The sequence below is a fragment of the Eumetopias jubatus genome, unplaced genomic scaffold, assembly GCF_037043125.1.
Source record: "Eumetopias jubatus isolate StellerSeaLion01/CBP00866 unplaced genomic scaffold, mEumJub1_p1.0 scaffold_14, whole genome shotgun sequence".
NCBI classification, from domain to species: Eukaryota; Metazoa; Chordata; class Mammalia; order Carnivora; family Otariidae; genus Eumetopias; species Eumetopias jubatus.
Window position 1 is genome coordinate 45,421,693 of NW_028274820.1, and position 14,121 is coordinate 45,435,813.

At 38.2% G+C, this 14,121-nt stretch overlaps 1 protein-coding gene across 2 annotated transcripts; it reads right to left on the reverse strand.

The window, feature by feature from the left end:
• Positions 1 to 1,457: 1,457 nt before the first annotated feature.
• Positions 1,458 to 8,905, reverse strand: COXFA4 (cytochrome c oxidase associated subunit FA4). Of its 2 annotated transcripts, none has more exons than XM_028120779.2 (4): positions 8,721 to 8,903; positions 7,575 to 7,663; positions 6,043 to 6,103; positions 1,458 to 1,748 (listed from the first exon to the last, which is right to left on the reverse strand). In XM_028120779.2, the coding sequence occupies exons 1-4, from the start codon at positions 8,760 to 8,762 to the stop codon at positions 1,692 to 1,694; spliced, it is 249 nt and encodes an 82-aa protein (XP_027976580.1). In that variant the 5' UTR covers positions 8,763 to 8,903; the 3' UTR covers positions 1,458 to 1,691. The 2 variants fall into 2 exon arrangements, with proteins under 2 accessions (XP_027976580.1, XP_027976589.1); XM_028120788.2 differs by lacking the exon at positions 1,458 to 1,748 and adding an exon at positions 1,794 to 3,050 and having other exon boundaries at positions 8,721 to 8,905.
• Between the last annotated feature and the right edge of the window lie 5,216 nt (positions 8,906 to 14,121).

Sequence of the window (14,121 nt, forward strand, 5' to 3'; positions counted from 1 at the left end):
TTGTATGTTGAAAACAGTGAGATTCTGGGTATATTTTGAAGGTTAGAGCAAACATGACCGATATATTGGGGTATTAAAAAAAAGGTTAGGGACGCCTGGGTGGCTCAGTCATTAAGCATCCGCTTTCGGCTCAGGTCATGGTCCCAGGGTCCTGGGATCGAGTCCCACATCAGGCTCCCTGCTCAGCAGGAAGCCTGCTTCTCCCTCTCCCACTCCCCCTGCTTGTCTTACCTGTCAAATAAAATCTTAAAAAAAAAAAAGTTAATGAAGACTCCAAGGATTCTGGCCTTAACTGTAAGGATGATGTTCCTATGAACTGGTATGATTGAAGATAGTGCGAGTGAAGATTGTAGATATGGAGTCTGAGAGGTTCACAGATTCAGAACTGGACATGTTAAATTTAAGATGCCCTTTAGACATCCACATGGAGAGGATAAGTGAACATGGATATATCCATATATAGTATGTGTATATGTATGTATATATATGTGTATATGTATATGTGTGTGTATATATACACACACACATAAACATACGGAAAAACATTTGGTCTGAAAAATTACCTAGGACATCTACAACATCCTATTTCAAAAATGAGACTGGATGAAGACTGCAGATAATGAAGAGGTCCTAAGTGTTTTTTTTGGGGTATTCCAGTATTAAAAGGTCACAAAGATTAAAAGTGCACCACCAAGAAACTGAGTAGAAAAGCCAATTATGTAAAAGAAAAAGTATGTTGTTCTAGAGACTACAGGATGAAAATGTTTCCAAGGAGAGTTATGTCAACTGTGATAGGTCAAAATGAGTACTGTTAAATGACTTTTGAATTTAGAAACATGGACATAGGTAACAGATGACCTTAACAGAATCATTTTTAGAGGAGTAGTAAGGGTAAATTCTGATCAGGGTGAATTAATAAAACTTGAAAGAAGTGAAATCAGTGTAATTTTTGCTTGGCTCTTTTTGTTTCCTTTTCAAGTACCTACTGGGAAGCATTTGCAAATTCTGAAGACTGAAACTTATCAAACATACATAAATGCTAACCCAAGACATCAGTATTTAAATGCAGCTTTGCTTGCTTTCCTCATTAAGAAACAAAGTAGTCTGTTGTGATTAAATCAGCACAGTAAAAGCATAATGGCTGCTAACTCAATGAACTAGATGGACTCAGATCCAACTACAATCCCTGATAACCTTCAAAATCTTCAGCATGGAGTATGCCATGATAAAAATCATTGACAATACACTTCAACATCAGTCAGTAGCAGAAATCCAAAGGTTTCCACTTTGCCAATGCCAGACACCTGAATACTCTCCCCCACCTATCTTTGCATATTTCCAGTTCCAGCTGTTAAATATACTCTAGTGAAGTTACCAAGTCCTATACAAAAAATGAAAAGTGTTTTGAGCTCAAAGTCTTATTTTCAAATTATACAAATAGATGGAAATTCAGGAAATTCCTTAAATTCTAAGTTTATTTCCTATACCCTAAAGTTCAGAGCAGATTTTCAGCATTAAATAGTGACACATACCAAGTTTCAGGTATTTATTATTCAGTGTAAACCCCAACACAATACACCAACATGATTTCGTGCATTTAGAGGGGAAATATTTCCTGGATAAGTGGAAAATTGTGCGGATGGCTTCTGGAAGACCTTCATCCTAAGCAGCTTTATAGTGAAACATTTCATTTAGAAGTCTGGACCTTCTTTCTTCAGTTTGCTGTAATCTACATTCACTGAGAAGAACTTGGAAAAGAAAAAAGATATTTTAGATAATCTATCAAACACACAGAGATGATACAGAAGTTTTAAAATTATTTTTATTCAGCTTTCTATAGTAACAATTACAGACATGAATTTTTTATTACGGATATTTAACAATATAAAAGTCATCCAAAGAAGACACTAAAATTCCAGTCCTTTAATAATGATTTTGGTAAGGTAAAAATATTCAATCTACCTCAGCAGAACAGTGTTAGTACGTTCCCTCAATTTTCTAAATCAAATTGCATCAATATCAAAGTGACATCTGACCACTTGCGGTACAAAAGTTTTTCAAATAATACCGTATTTTTGCTTCTAAATAATACTGTATTTAAATCATAATGCATGTTTGGAAACCTGTAATTTCTAAAAATTTCCTATCAAAATTAATTTTAGAAATCTATAATTGCTTTAGAAAAAAACCGCCTCTCTCAATGTTTTTTTTTTTAATGATTTGTATTTGAAACATCTCCAGAGTTTCTACTGAGAAAACATTAGGATTTATACATTAAGCCTAAGGCTATAATCTTGGGTTTACAGAATCCTGTGCGAAAGAACACTGAAGAGGTTGTAATATAATTACTTGAAGACTACATTATTTTAACTCCAAAAGAACTAAAGCTGCAGAATCATCATCAACATTTTCTTCAAGGTTTTTAAGAAGCTCATAAACCTATTATTTTTTCAAATCATTTTAATTTTCCAAACATACCCTAACTTCTTTATCTCTAACTGAAGAATTCAAAATTCTTATTTTACTTAAGTTTTAAAAAAAGAAAAATTCCCAGGTTGTAAAGCTTATCCTTGAGTTACACACAAAGTTGCATAGACAGAGAAGTACAAATAAGCCAAAGAGCAGTAATCTTTGTTCTGACATTGTTCTTATGAAGCAACTGAACCTAAACAACGAGATTTTTGTAAAAGAAACTAATTTGTGCTACCTTAACATGTCAACAAAATTAGAGGGAATATTTATAAAAGAACTACAGGCTACATATTAAGAAAGTAAACACTGATTAGGTTCTTCTAATGGATTCCAGACACTGTGGGCATAATGCTTTATGTTTATCTTAATTATCACAGCCTTATTCATTCTTACTTTATAAAAGAGGCAACTGAAGATCAAGTTACAAGATTCGCCAAACACTGAATGAGAAGCAGGATCAAGCCCTTACACTCATGCAGAGTGGAAAGGCCATAGTATCTTTGCCAATTTTGTCAAAACTAAGCAGGCTTCTGATGTATTTGCTTCTATTCGGTTCCATGTGCCAGCATCAAAATTCTCTGTTGAAGTAACGAAGTAATTTTCAAATCTGTTTTACTTTTCAGCTTCCATGTCCCCATTCTTTTTCTCAATTTAATAGTGGCTACCTGGAAGGTCTCTGGAACAACAGTTGGGAAGGCACACATATTCTGATCGTGGCTTATGGACATTTTATTCAGTTGAGAGTATTCCTGGGCCTTTAATGCTTAAATCCTATTTTAGTCCTCTCGTTTGTCTCAACTTTGGCTAGATTTGCAAAGTGGCAACAATCCCCAAAATTTAGTGGTTTACAACAACAAAGGTTTGTTTTTCACTCACATTATATGCCATTTGTAAGCTGACTGCTCCATGTTCTCTTCATTGCAATTCTGGGTTGAATGAATAACCCTTTACTGTCCATTTTGGTCTCAGGACAGATGAAATAGAACAATGGAGGAAGCACACACTGGTTCAGAAATGGCAGATATCATTTCCCCTTACTTAGGATTTTCCAGAATAAGTGATGTGGTCAAAAATAAAAAAAACCAAGTATCTTAGGTGACGGGTAGTGAATGATAAAAATAATCTAGTCTACCTCACTGTTTAGGTTTAGAAGCAGTAGCATGCTTCATTCACTCCAGGCTCACAAGTTTCTGGACTTGGTTCCCTTTTATTTCTGCTTACAAATCGCCCAATTCTTCTACAAGTTCATCTGTTGGCAAATACAGCCAATAATAGTCCACTAACATCCTGTTTTCCAAGATCTTTTCCTGTAACAAGCTCTTTAGGCACATGGTCTACCTTCCAAGTTATAGCAGGTGATACTTTATCAAATGTTTTATATCAAATATGATTCATCTTTCCAATCTCTAAATCAGTGTCATAGCTAGTCATCCCATTCATGCCACACAAATTAGATTTTTGTTTCAGCAACATTCCATTTCCACTTCACATGTCCTCATACTGGCATGTGTTATCATAGTGCCAGGGTATTGGGAATTGCATTCATTATCAGAATCACCTAGGGAGCTTTTTGAACTACACCTACCCAGAGACTCCAATACACAATTTGGTGGAAGGATCAAGGCCTGTTTTTTTCCCTTTTCTTTTTTAAAATTTACTGGATGTGGAATCATTTTCTTTAGAATGTACTTAAACAATCTTTTAAGAGAGGAAAAATAAATCAGGATGCCCCTTTACCATTTTTTCAAGTTAAAATGTAATACACAGGTTAAGTGGCTCATTTCAGCTTTGCCAGCACATTTTTATCTGTTTCTTGCAGGGAGATCCATTTAAGAGATTTGGGAGCCCAATTATGATCAGACAATTGAGTGGAAAGCTTGGGATCGGCAAAAGGCAATAATTATCTTAAAAGTTGCTCTCATCAATGATAGCAGCCATCTCCATCTGATGTAGATCTGCTAAGGGTCCTGGACGTTCATTGGTCAGAGCACTGCTTCTTGAGAATGCTTAAGCAAACTGCTATTTCTCTCTTTTGATGAAGCACCTCAGTACACTGGAAGTGCACATGGTGAGTCATACACTTTAAATAGGTAAATTGTATGCAAATGTGAATTATACCCTAATAAAGGTGCCCTGGTTTTAGCATTTCCAGAGATTCTTTGTATGCAAAATTTTTACACATAAGGAAGGTTCTGTATAGGGAATTAACAAATGGTCTCAGATTTACAACAACATGGATGGGCTTTAAGAGCATTATGCTAAGTAAGATACATCACATGGAGAAAGACAAATACTGTATGATATCCCTTTTATGCAAAATCTAAAAAAGCTGAACTTGTAAAAGTAGTAGAATGGTGGTTACCAGGGGCTGGGGGGTGGGGGAATTAGGGAGATGTTGCAACTAGTAAATAAATAAATCCTGGAGATATAATACATGACACAGGAATTACAGTCAACGATATTGTATAATAAATTTCAAAGCTACTAAGACACTAGTCTTAATTATTCTCAACACACAAAAAAATAGTTAATTATGTGACACAGTGTCAGGTAATGCTAATATAGTAATCATACTGCAATACATAAATTTATCAAACCAACACCTTGTATACTTTATACTTAACATAATTTTATGTGCCAACTGTATCTCAGTAAAATAAATAGGGGCGCCTGGGTGGCTCAGTTGGTTAAGCAACTGCCTTCGGCTCAGGTCATGATCCTGGAGTCCCGGGATCGAGTCCCACATCATGCTCCCTGCTCGACAGGGAGTCTGCTTCTCCCTCTGACCCTCCCCCCTCTCATGCTCTATCTCATTCTCTCTCAAATAAATAAAATCTTAAAAAAAAATTTTTTTTTAATAAAATAAAATAAATAAATGGTCTCAGTCCATAAACTCATTCTGTGAAAGCGTAGTCCCACAAACCACTTTTCAGGTAAGATGTTAAAAAGTTTCGTTAGAAGGTTCATTGTAAAATTTAAGTTTCAAGTGACTTTCATTTCTTCCTAATTACCCTCACCTGAAATATTTCAACCATACCAACAAGAAAGAAGAGCCAACCAAACCATCCACTGAAATAGTACTACTCAAAGTGTGGTCCATGGACCAGCAGCATCGGCATCACCTGAAACCTTGTTAGAAATACAAATTCTTAGTCTCCACAACAGACCAACTAAATTAGAATCTCTGGAGATGGAGCTGAACAATATGTGTTTTAACCACCTGTCAGGTGAGGCCTATGTACACTGAAGTCTGAAAACCACTGCACTATTCAAGATCTAAGAAAATGGTATATGATAGCTATTACGTCTCCTTTTATTACTTAGTCAAATCATGAAAACATTATCTTAATTTCACATCCAGAGTCTAAAGTCTGTGAATAAAATCCTTAGAAAAAAATATTTGCTAGAGAAATATGCCATTTTAATTTCATAGAACAATCTAGCAATTCCTCCAAAGTTCATCGTAATGGAATTTTACATGTATATCCAATTTAAAAAAAAAACAAAAACCTACTACCATGAGTATTAAAATATACTTTCTAGCAATTCTCAAACAATTTTGTAGCTTACCTTGTATTGATCATTGGGACCCAGTTTGTTCCAGGGTTCTGGGTTATTCTTCCTATCCCAACTAAAAGGAACAAACATTATAATTGTTATAATAAAAAAAACTATTTAAAATATTTTTGTACTTCCTAAGAAGCCAGTATTTTGAATAGATCTCATTTTCTATTAGAATAAGTATGGTGTTGTTTTCATTAGAGTTGAAGCAGACATAGGCTCTATAATTAGCAATTCCATGTAATCAGTTAGAAAAAAAGGGTAGAGCACTACTGGGTATTTACCCCAAAGATACAGATGTAATGAAAAAAAGGGGCACCTGCACCCCAATGTTCATAGTAGCAATGTCCACAACAGCCGAACTGCGGAAGGAGCTGAGGTGTCCTCAACAGATGAATGGATAAAGAAGATGTGGTTCATAAATATAACGGAGTATTACTCAGCCATGGAAAGGATGGATACCTACCATTTATATCAACATGGATGGAACTGGAAGGTATTACGTTAAGTGAAATAAGTCAATCAGAGAAAGATAATTACCATATTGTTTCACTCATATGTGGAATATAAGAAATAGCACAGAAGATCGTTAAGGGAAGGGAGGGAAAACTGAATGGAAAGAAATCACAGAAGGAGACAAACCATGAGAGACTCTTGACTCTGGGAAACAAACTGAGGGTTGCTGAAGGGAGGTGGGTGGGGGGATGGGGTAACAGGGTGATAGGCATTAAGGAGCACATGTGATGTGATGAGCAGTGGGTGTTATACGCAACTAATGAATCACTGAACACTGCACCAAAAACTAATGATGGTTTGATGATATGATAATGATGATATGTTGACTAACTGAATTTAAATTTAAAAAGAAAAAAGGGTAGAACACAGGGCCTCTGGGGCAGTGTTTCTGTCCCCATCCCTGTCACTGGAAACTTTAAACTTGGCTTTTACTGAAAAAGTGATATATAGAAAAGTATACAGAATAACAATAAATCTCTTTTTGTTCCCTGTTGTTCTCTAACTTCAAAAAGAAGCATTCCTGGGACACCTGGGTGGCTCAGTCAGTTAAGAGTCTGCCTTCGGGTTAGGTCGTGACCCCAGGGTCTTGGGATCAAGTCCAGCATCAGGGTCCTTGCTCAGCAGGGAGCCTGCTTCTCCCTCTGCCTGCCACCCCCCCTGCTTGTGCCCGCTCTCTGACAAATACAATCTTAAAAAAAAACCATTCCTTATTGAGGAAAAGCAGGAAAAAACATTTACATGTATGAGCAACCCTGATTAAGTATTTTATAAAAATACTTATCTCAATTCTCACAAGATTCCAAATAGATATTAGCAGTTCTACTCTACCCAGGAGAAAAATGAGACTCAGAGAAATTTAGACAATTTTATGAACCAAGTAGATGACAACAGAACTAGGATCTGAACTTTCTATATACGACTACAAAACTTAGGCTCTTTCTACTACTTGATGTTGCCTCCCTGAAGACTGTGGCTCCTAAACCAGCTTTAGACCACCAAAGTTATAAATATTTTTAAGTACTTACCTGACATCTGGATTGAACAATGCCAGGCGCAAGACATACAGCGCTGCTCCAGTACCTCCTGCCCCAATAAATATGAAGAGGGGGATCAACTAAAATCAAACAAACACAAAACAGACAAGAATTAACAGCCAGCTTCAAATACCTAGCTACTGAAAAGAAGAAAGGCTACAGTAGTTCCTACACACTAATTCTGAAGTCTCAAACCGCTATTTTTCGGTCTTGTTTTAAAATTGGATAAAGATAGACCTTACATTGAGGTAAGATCTCTTATAACTGTGTTCAAAAGAAATGGAATTTCTGAAAAGATGTGAAGATGAATCTGGTTTAATGTAGAAAAACGTATATTCAAATTTTTAAATTCCCAGGAAAATATATCAAATCGTCTTCCCCTAATATTTATACATTATTCTCATTAAATTTCCCAGCCTCCTTTATCTTGAGGCTTGTAAAACTTCTTGGTCTGTCTTATAAGTCTTTTGATTAACACAAATTCTGTGAAAAAGAGTTCGAATGAGCAAAAACAAAAGCACGCCCATTACAAACACTGGTTACATGCATTAATCTCTGAAAACATATTGCTACCAATGCTTAATGAGTTTAATACAAAAACTGCGTAACTGAGTTTTAGGACAACAAATTGATGTGCTTGGGAAAAAATTAAGATACAAAAGAACTTAACCGCGAGTCCCCTCTGCGCTACCGAACTCCCCCCAAATCTCAAGACGTGAAGACGTCTTGGAATCCTCAAGATTACAGACCTTTGTAATTGCCCGGTGGTGCAATGCAGTGAGCACTAGATCTTTGAGATGGCACAACAAATAGGAAACCTGACCTGCTGGTCTCCAACCCACACGGCGCACAACTACCCCTGGGTCGGACCAACATACGAGAGGGTGCAACCACCATAATATTCCAACATTCACCAGTTTATTTTCCTCGAAGGTATCCCTCACCTTCCACCTGCCAGCCTAAGCCCCTCAATGCCTGGCGTGGTCAGAGCTCAAGGGCCTGGGGTAACTAGGATGACAAAGTAAGTGAGCAGGGTCCACCCCAAGGTGAAGGAGGAAGCCCCCAGGGAGTTGAGGAAGCCGCAGCAGGACACAGGATGGACAAGTGAAGACACTGCTAAAGGGTTCACGAACTTACGCTCGGATGCTTCTTGGCCTGACCGATGATCTGGCGTAACATGGTTGCTGCAGAGGCCTCCTGTCCAGAAGAAAAAAAACAAACGTCGAAGGGCCGGCACTAAGTAATCCCTACACCGAGGATGAACGGACGTCCAAAGTCACCCAGAACCTCCTACCTAAAGGACCCCTGGCTCGGAGGGCAGTCTGCAGCAGAAGGGCCCGGATGCGGCTGTCCTTAACAGTGCCTGCCTTGATCCAGCGCATTATGCGTCCGCTCTAACCTGGCCAGACCCTTAGCGTTCCAGTCCCAAGCGAAACATTCTCATTCCTGTCCTATATATGCTTCTGACCGGTAAATTTTTGCGTCGAAACTAGAACACTTTGATTGACTAGACAGGCACTTTCTCGGGAGGACTCGCGTTGAGAAATGGGATGAGTGGGGTCTTCTTGTGAGGTGCCTGCAAGCCTGTCCGCGCGCGCTAAGGCGCTGAGGGCGCGCATGCTGGGCGCGCGCTTGCCGGCGCTGACGGGCGCGGACGGGCGCTGAGGGAGCTAAGCGGCGCTTATCGTAGCTGAGCGTCCGGCACCTGGCGAGCGGGTCGAGTCACTTGCTGCTAAGGTCAGCGACTGCGGTTTAAGAGGACTGCAGCTGCTTCCTGTCTTAGACGGTCGCTTATGGGCAGAAGTTAAAAACTAGTAAATGACTTGAAGATGGCAGTAGACCTCAACGTAACCTCTAAATCCCTAGGTCCTGGCTCTGGATTTAATGTTTTAATGTTCAGTGCCATACCCTTGTACACTGTCCCGGGACCCAAAATTGCATTTTTTAAAAGATTTTTTTTATTGATTGATTGATTTGCGAGTGAGCGAGAGAGAAACAGCATGAGAGGGGAGAGGGTCAGAGGGAGCAGCAGGCTCCCCGCTGAGCAGGGAGTCCGATGCGGGACTGGATCCTAGGACTCCGGGAACATGACCTGAGCCGAAGGCAGTCGCCTGACCAACTGAGCCGCCCAGGCGCCCCCAAAATTGCATTCTTAAAATGTTTTGAGTGCTCCTGTACCTACACATATCTTAGACTACTTTAACACAGTTTTCATTTATCTGTTGTTTTTATTTATTTATTTTTAATCTGAAAGTCGTAACATGGGACAGGCTTCAAGGGTCTCGGGACAATCTGAACCCTCTCCAATCTCCTACGTAGAGCATTAATCGAATCATCACACCAGTGACTGGGACTGCGAAGACTAGGAAAAGGTTCCTCCGAAAATGCAACGTTAGACCTAAAGGAGAAGTAAACATGAACCAAGTCAAAACGGGTGACGCAGGTGTACAAAATAGTGGTAGCAAGTGTGACAGGCTGAAACTGGAGAGATCCTTTTGAAAAGCGGGAGGTCTGGTATGGTCGGAACTTGAAGGGAGAGCAGGGTGGGGATCGTGATCTACTGGGCCGGTGACCACTTACACATCAAGGGCTTTATGCTGAGAGCATTAGTAAATTATGCAAAAAAAAAAAGTTGCTGTGGTTGTAAATGATTGCTTTGTCTATGAAGAATGGATTAGAGGACATAAGCATGAAAGGGGAGTAGACCGGTCAAGGGCCACTGTAGTAGTCCTTGCGAGAGATAACAGTAGATTGGACTAGTGTGGGCAATGTGATGATGTAGAAAGGATTCCAGACATTGGTCGAATGTGAGGAAGTGAGGAGAAGCAGCCCAGGATAATTTCAGAGGTTCAGTTTTGACCAGCTGTTTGGATGTTGATGCCAATTATTGAGATAAGAAACAAGAGAGAATGATGGGATATGTATTTATGTAAAATACAAGTAGATCTCTGTAAGGGCAGAAGAGAGATCTAGACTAGAAAAATATATTTAGGACGCAGTTTATTCGTGGGAAATGAAGCCATATGACTGAATGAGATTGCTTAGGGAGAGAAGGTAGAAGGTAACAAGAGAGACAAAAGACATGGAGGTGAGGAATTCCAACATGCAATGTTTGGGAGAGGAGATAAATTCAGCAAGAAATAAAAAATAAATAAGTGGTGATTATTAAGATGATATATCATGAAGCTTGGGAAGATGGTGTCTTTATAATTCATTCAGTAAATCTTGCACTAAGTACCTACTCAGCACCAGGCCCTGTTCTAACTTGGGAGAAAGCAGTGAATGCAAACACTGTTGTATCCTAATGGAGATTACATGGAAGTTGGAAGACACTATAGATAAACAAGATAACTTTAGATCATGATAAACCAATAAAATATGATAATGAGAGGACATGCTGGAGTGGAGAAAAGAAGATTACTTAAGTGAAAGTAGATAAGGAAGTTCCCTCTAACGAGGTAAATAAATAAATTTAGCCATAATATCTAAATAAATTAAGGTTACCACACTTAAATAAGGAGGTAACCTGGTGACAATATGGGTGAAGAATGTTCAATTCTTAAGAGAAATGGTTTTGAGATTGAAAAACAAAACAAAACCCCAGGCCAGTGTGGCTGAGCCATATCAAAGGAGAGAAGAAAATGAGATCAGAGAGGTTGTAAAGGACTCTGACATTGACTTTATAGATGATGGTGAGGAATGTGGCTATATTTTTAAAAATCAGCACAAAAATCATGGAAAACACTTAAAAGTGAACACAGAAACATAACAGCAGTAAGTGCAGGTGGACTTTTAGTAAAGAAATTAGAAGGAAGATTTCTTCTTGTAATATTCTCTTTTTAATGATAACAAGTGATACTAAAATAAGTGATTAGGTATACAGGAATACCACTGTTGATAAGAAAGTAAAATCCAAAGGCTTACCTTTTGGTTATTGACCTAATTTCTAGCAGTAACAATAATATAGGTAGTCAAGTGATGCCTTTGGAAATGTTAACAAAGCAGGGTTGCAGAATATAAATTTCATTAAATATTAACCAGAATGTCAAATTATAAAAGTTTGAAATATGCATAAAGTTAGGGGAAAGAGTCTGTGACCTATATTTTAAGCAGGGATTGGAAGAATAGAAGAGACAATCAAGGAAAAGAAGCCATAGTAGAGATGGCATATTGTAAAAATACATTTTAGCTTTAGAAGTGGTTTTTGTATGTGTGGTAGATTATATTGTATACAAATACCTGTTGCCTGCCCCTGGAAGGGGATTATCACTCACTTGCCTCCATGTCAGGCTTGATAAGATGACTTGCTTTATTAGCAAATGAAATGTGAAACGTAACCTGTGTCACGCACAAGCAGAAGCTTTAAGATCCAATATGTGCCATGTTTTTTCTTTTCTCTTTGCCACAAGATCAACAGTGTTCTAGATAGAGGTTTGGGTGTCAGGGTGAAAATTACTTGGAGCAGAGACACTGCTGACCTACAATGAACATGTATTGAGAATTAGAAATAAGCCTTTATTGCTGTAAGTCACCAGATTTAAGAGTAGTTTGTTACTGCAGCCTAACTTAGCTTACTCTAATAAAGAATTTGGCACTGAAAGTGTGGTGGTATATTACCATAAAAAAAAATCCTAAAATATCTGGCATTGGATTCAGGTCCCAGCAACAGGTCACAAGGTAACTGTTACCAGAAGCTGGAAGGATAGCAATTATGTTATACAGTGTTGGAACATTTGATGAAATTGTTCTCAATGGAAGGCAGTTAATGTCCCTCATAAATTCATAGGTTTTAGTGAAATGGCAGGCATAGGGTATGTAAGCTGCATGTGTCCACTACTATTGGCAACAGTTGACAAGGTAATACAATATAGAGATGGACTCAGAAAATAATTGGTCAGTTTGCAAGCTTCAATGACAGGGAATGGAGCATCTAGAAATTTAGAGACTTGCAGAGTTAGAAGATATGGCTGATACTTATCTTCAGCTGTACAAGATAAAACGGAGATTGATGTTTAATCAAAAAGATCAATTAAAAATCTCAAGATAGTGACCCAATCATGAATGTAGCCATCACACCTTTATTGAAACATCTCAATAAATTAAGGTGTCTTAGTAAATTCTCTCAACTAAACAATTTGAAAGTCTGGACAAAGAGATAAGGGTGTAGCTCTTTCACCAAAGCCTAGCAGGATCAAGGTGACTAAAATTAAATCTCGAGAAAGAAGGAGGTATGACTAAAAAGAAATGTGAGTATAGCCATTGATGGATAGAGTTGACTGGAATCAAATAAAAGAGACATAGACTAAGTACTGATAAAAAAAATCAGATTTGATTAAAGACACTGTGACTAATTGAGATGTTAAATGACACTTGGACTCCCAGTGTTCTGGAGATGAAAAGCAGGTTGACAGATGTACTCATCCTCCAAGGAGAGCCTATTCCTCTCTTTTTTAAAAAAATATTTTATTGATTTATTTCTTAGAGAGAAAGAGCACGTGAGCACAGAGGGAGAGGCAGATTCCCTGCTGAACAGAGAGCAGGACATACGACTCTATCCCAGGACACTGAGATCATGACTTGAGCCGAAGGCAGACGGTTAACCATCCGAGCCAACCAGGTGCCCAAGAGCCTATTCTCTAATGCCCCTTTTAGATAGATCTAGGGCAAGACTTCCCAAAGGTGAAACAGGAGCCACAGAGAATAGACTAGAACTAACCTCCAAATAGCAAATTCAAGACCTACTCAAAGAATAGTCTGTACTTTCAATCAGCAGCAACTTCTGCTTTTTGAGATTTCAGGACCGGTGTGTGCCTCCCATTCTTTCTTTTTCAGAATAGTATCATTCATGGTGGTTATTATCCAGTCCTTGTTCCACCACTGCATTTTGTATGTTGTGGGGCAAATAACTTTCCTGTTTCATAGGTCTCCAAATTAAGAGGAGACATACCTAGAATAGAGACTACAGCATCACTCATAAATCATGGGTTTTGAGTTGGAAATAGTGACAGTATATGACTTAGGTAATTTCCCTTGGTGAGGAGGGTGAAAGAGGAAAGGAGAAAGATCTGAATGATTGTAATCAGAAGGGCCACTGTGGTAGACTGTCTTTTTGATCACAAATATTTAATGTCCTTACTGGGAAAAGATTGTCTTCTATTTCCCTGTTGATAAGCTTTGTCAGATGACTTGATTGAGCAATAAGCATGCAAAAGTAAAAATACTGATAAAACAGGAGGAAATAAGACTTTGGGGCCTATGAAGAACATAATGTAGACTATGATCTTTGTGGAATGATCAGGCTAAAAAAGAGGAAGATTTGCGTTCCATATGGGTGAAATCAGGCAGAAGAAATAAAAGTTCATAGTGTAAGTGCATAATATGTAGAAGAAATTGAGATGAATTCAGTGTGTTGGAAGCTTAGGTTGCATAGAGAGGGGTTATAGAAAATGAAAACGGAAGAGGTTAACCCAGGTTTTTGAGAATTTTAGATTTGTAACTTGACCCTTTAGGTAGTGAGGATTCATAAAAGCTTTGTATC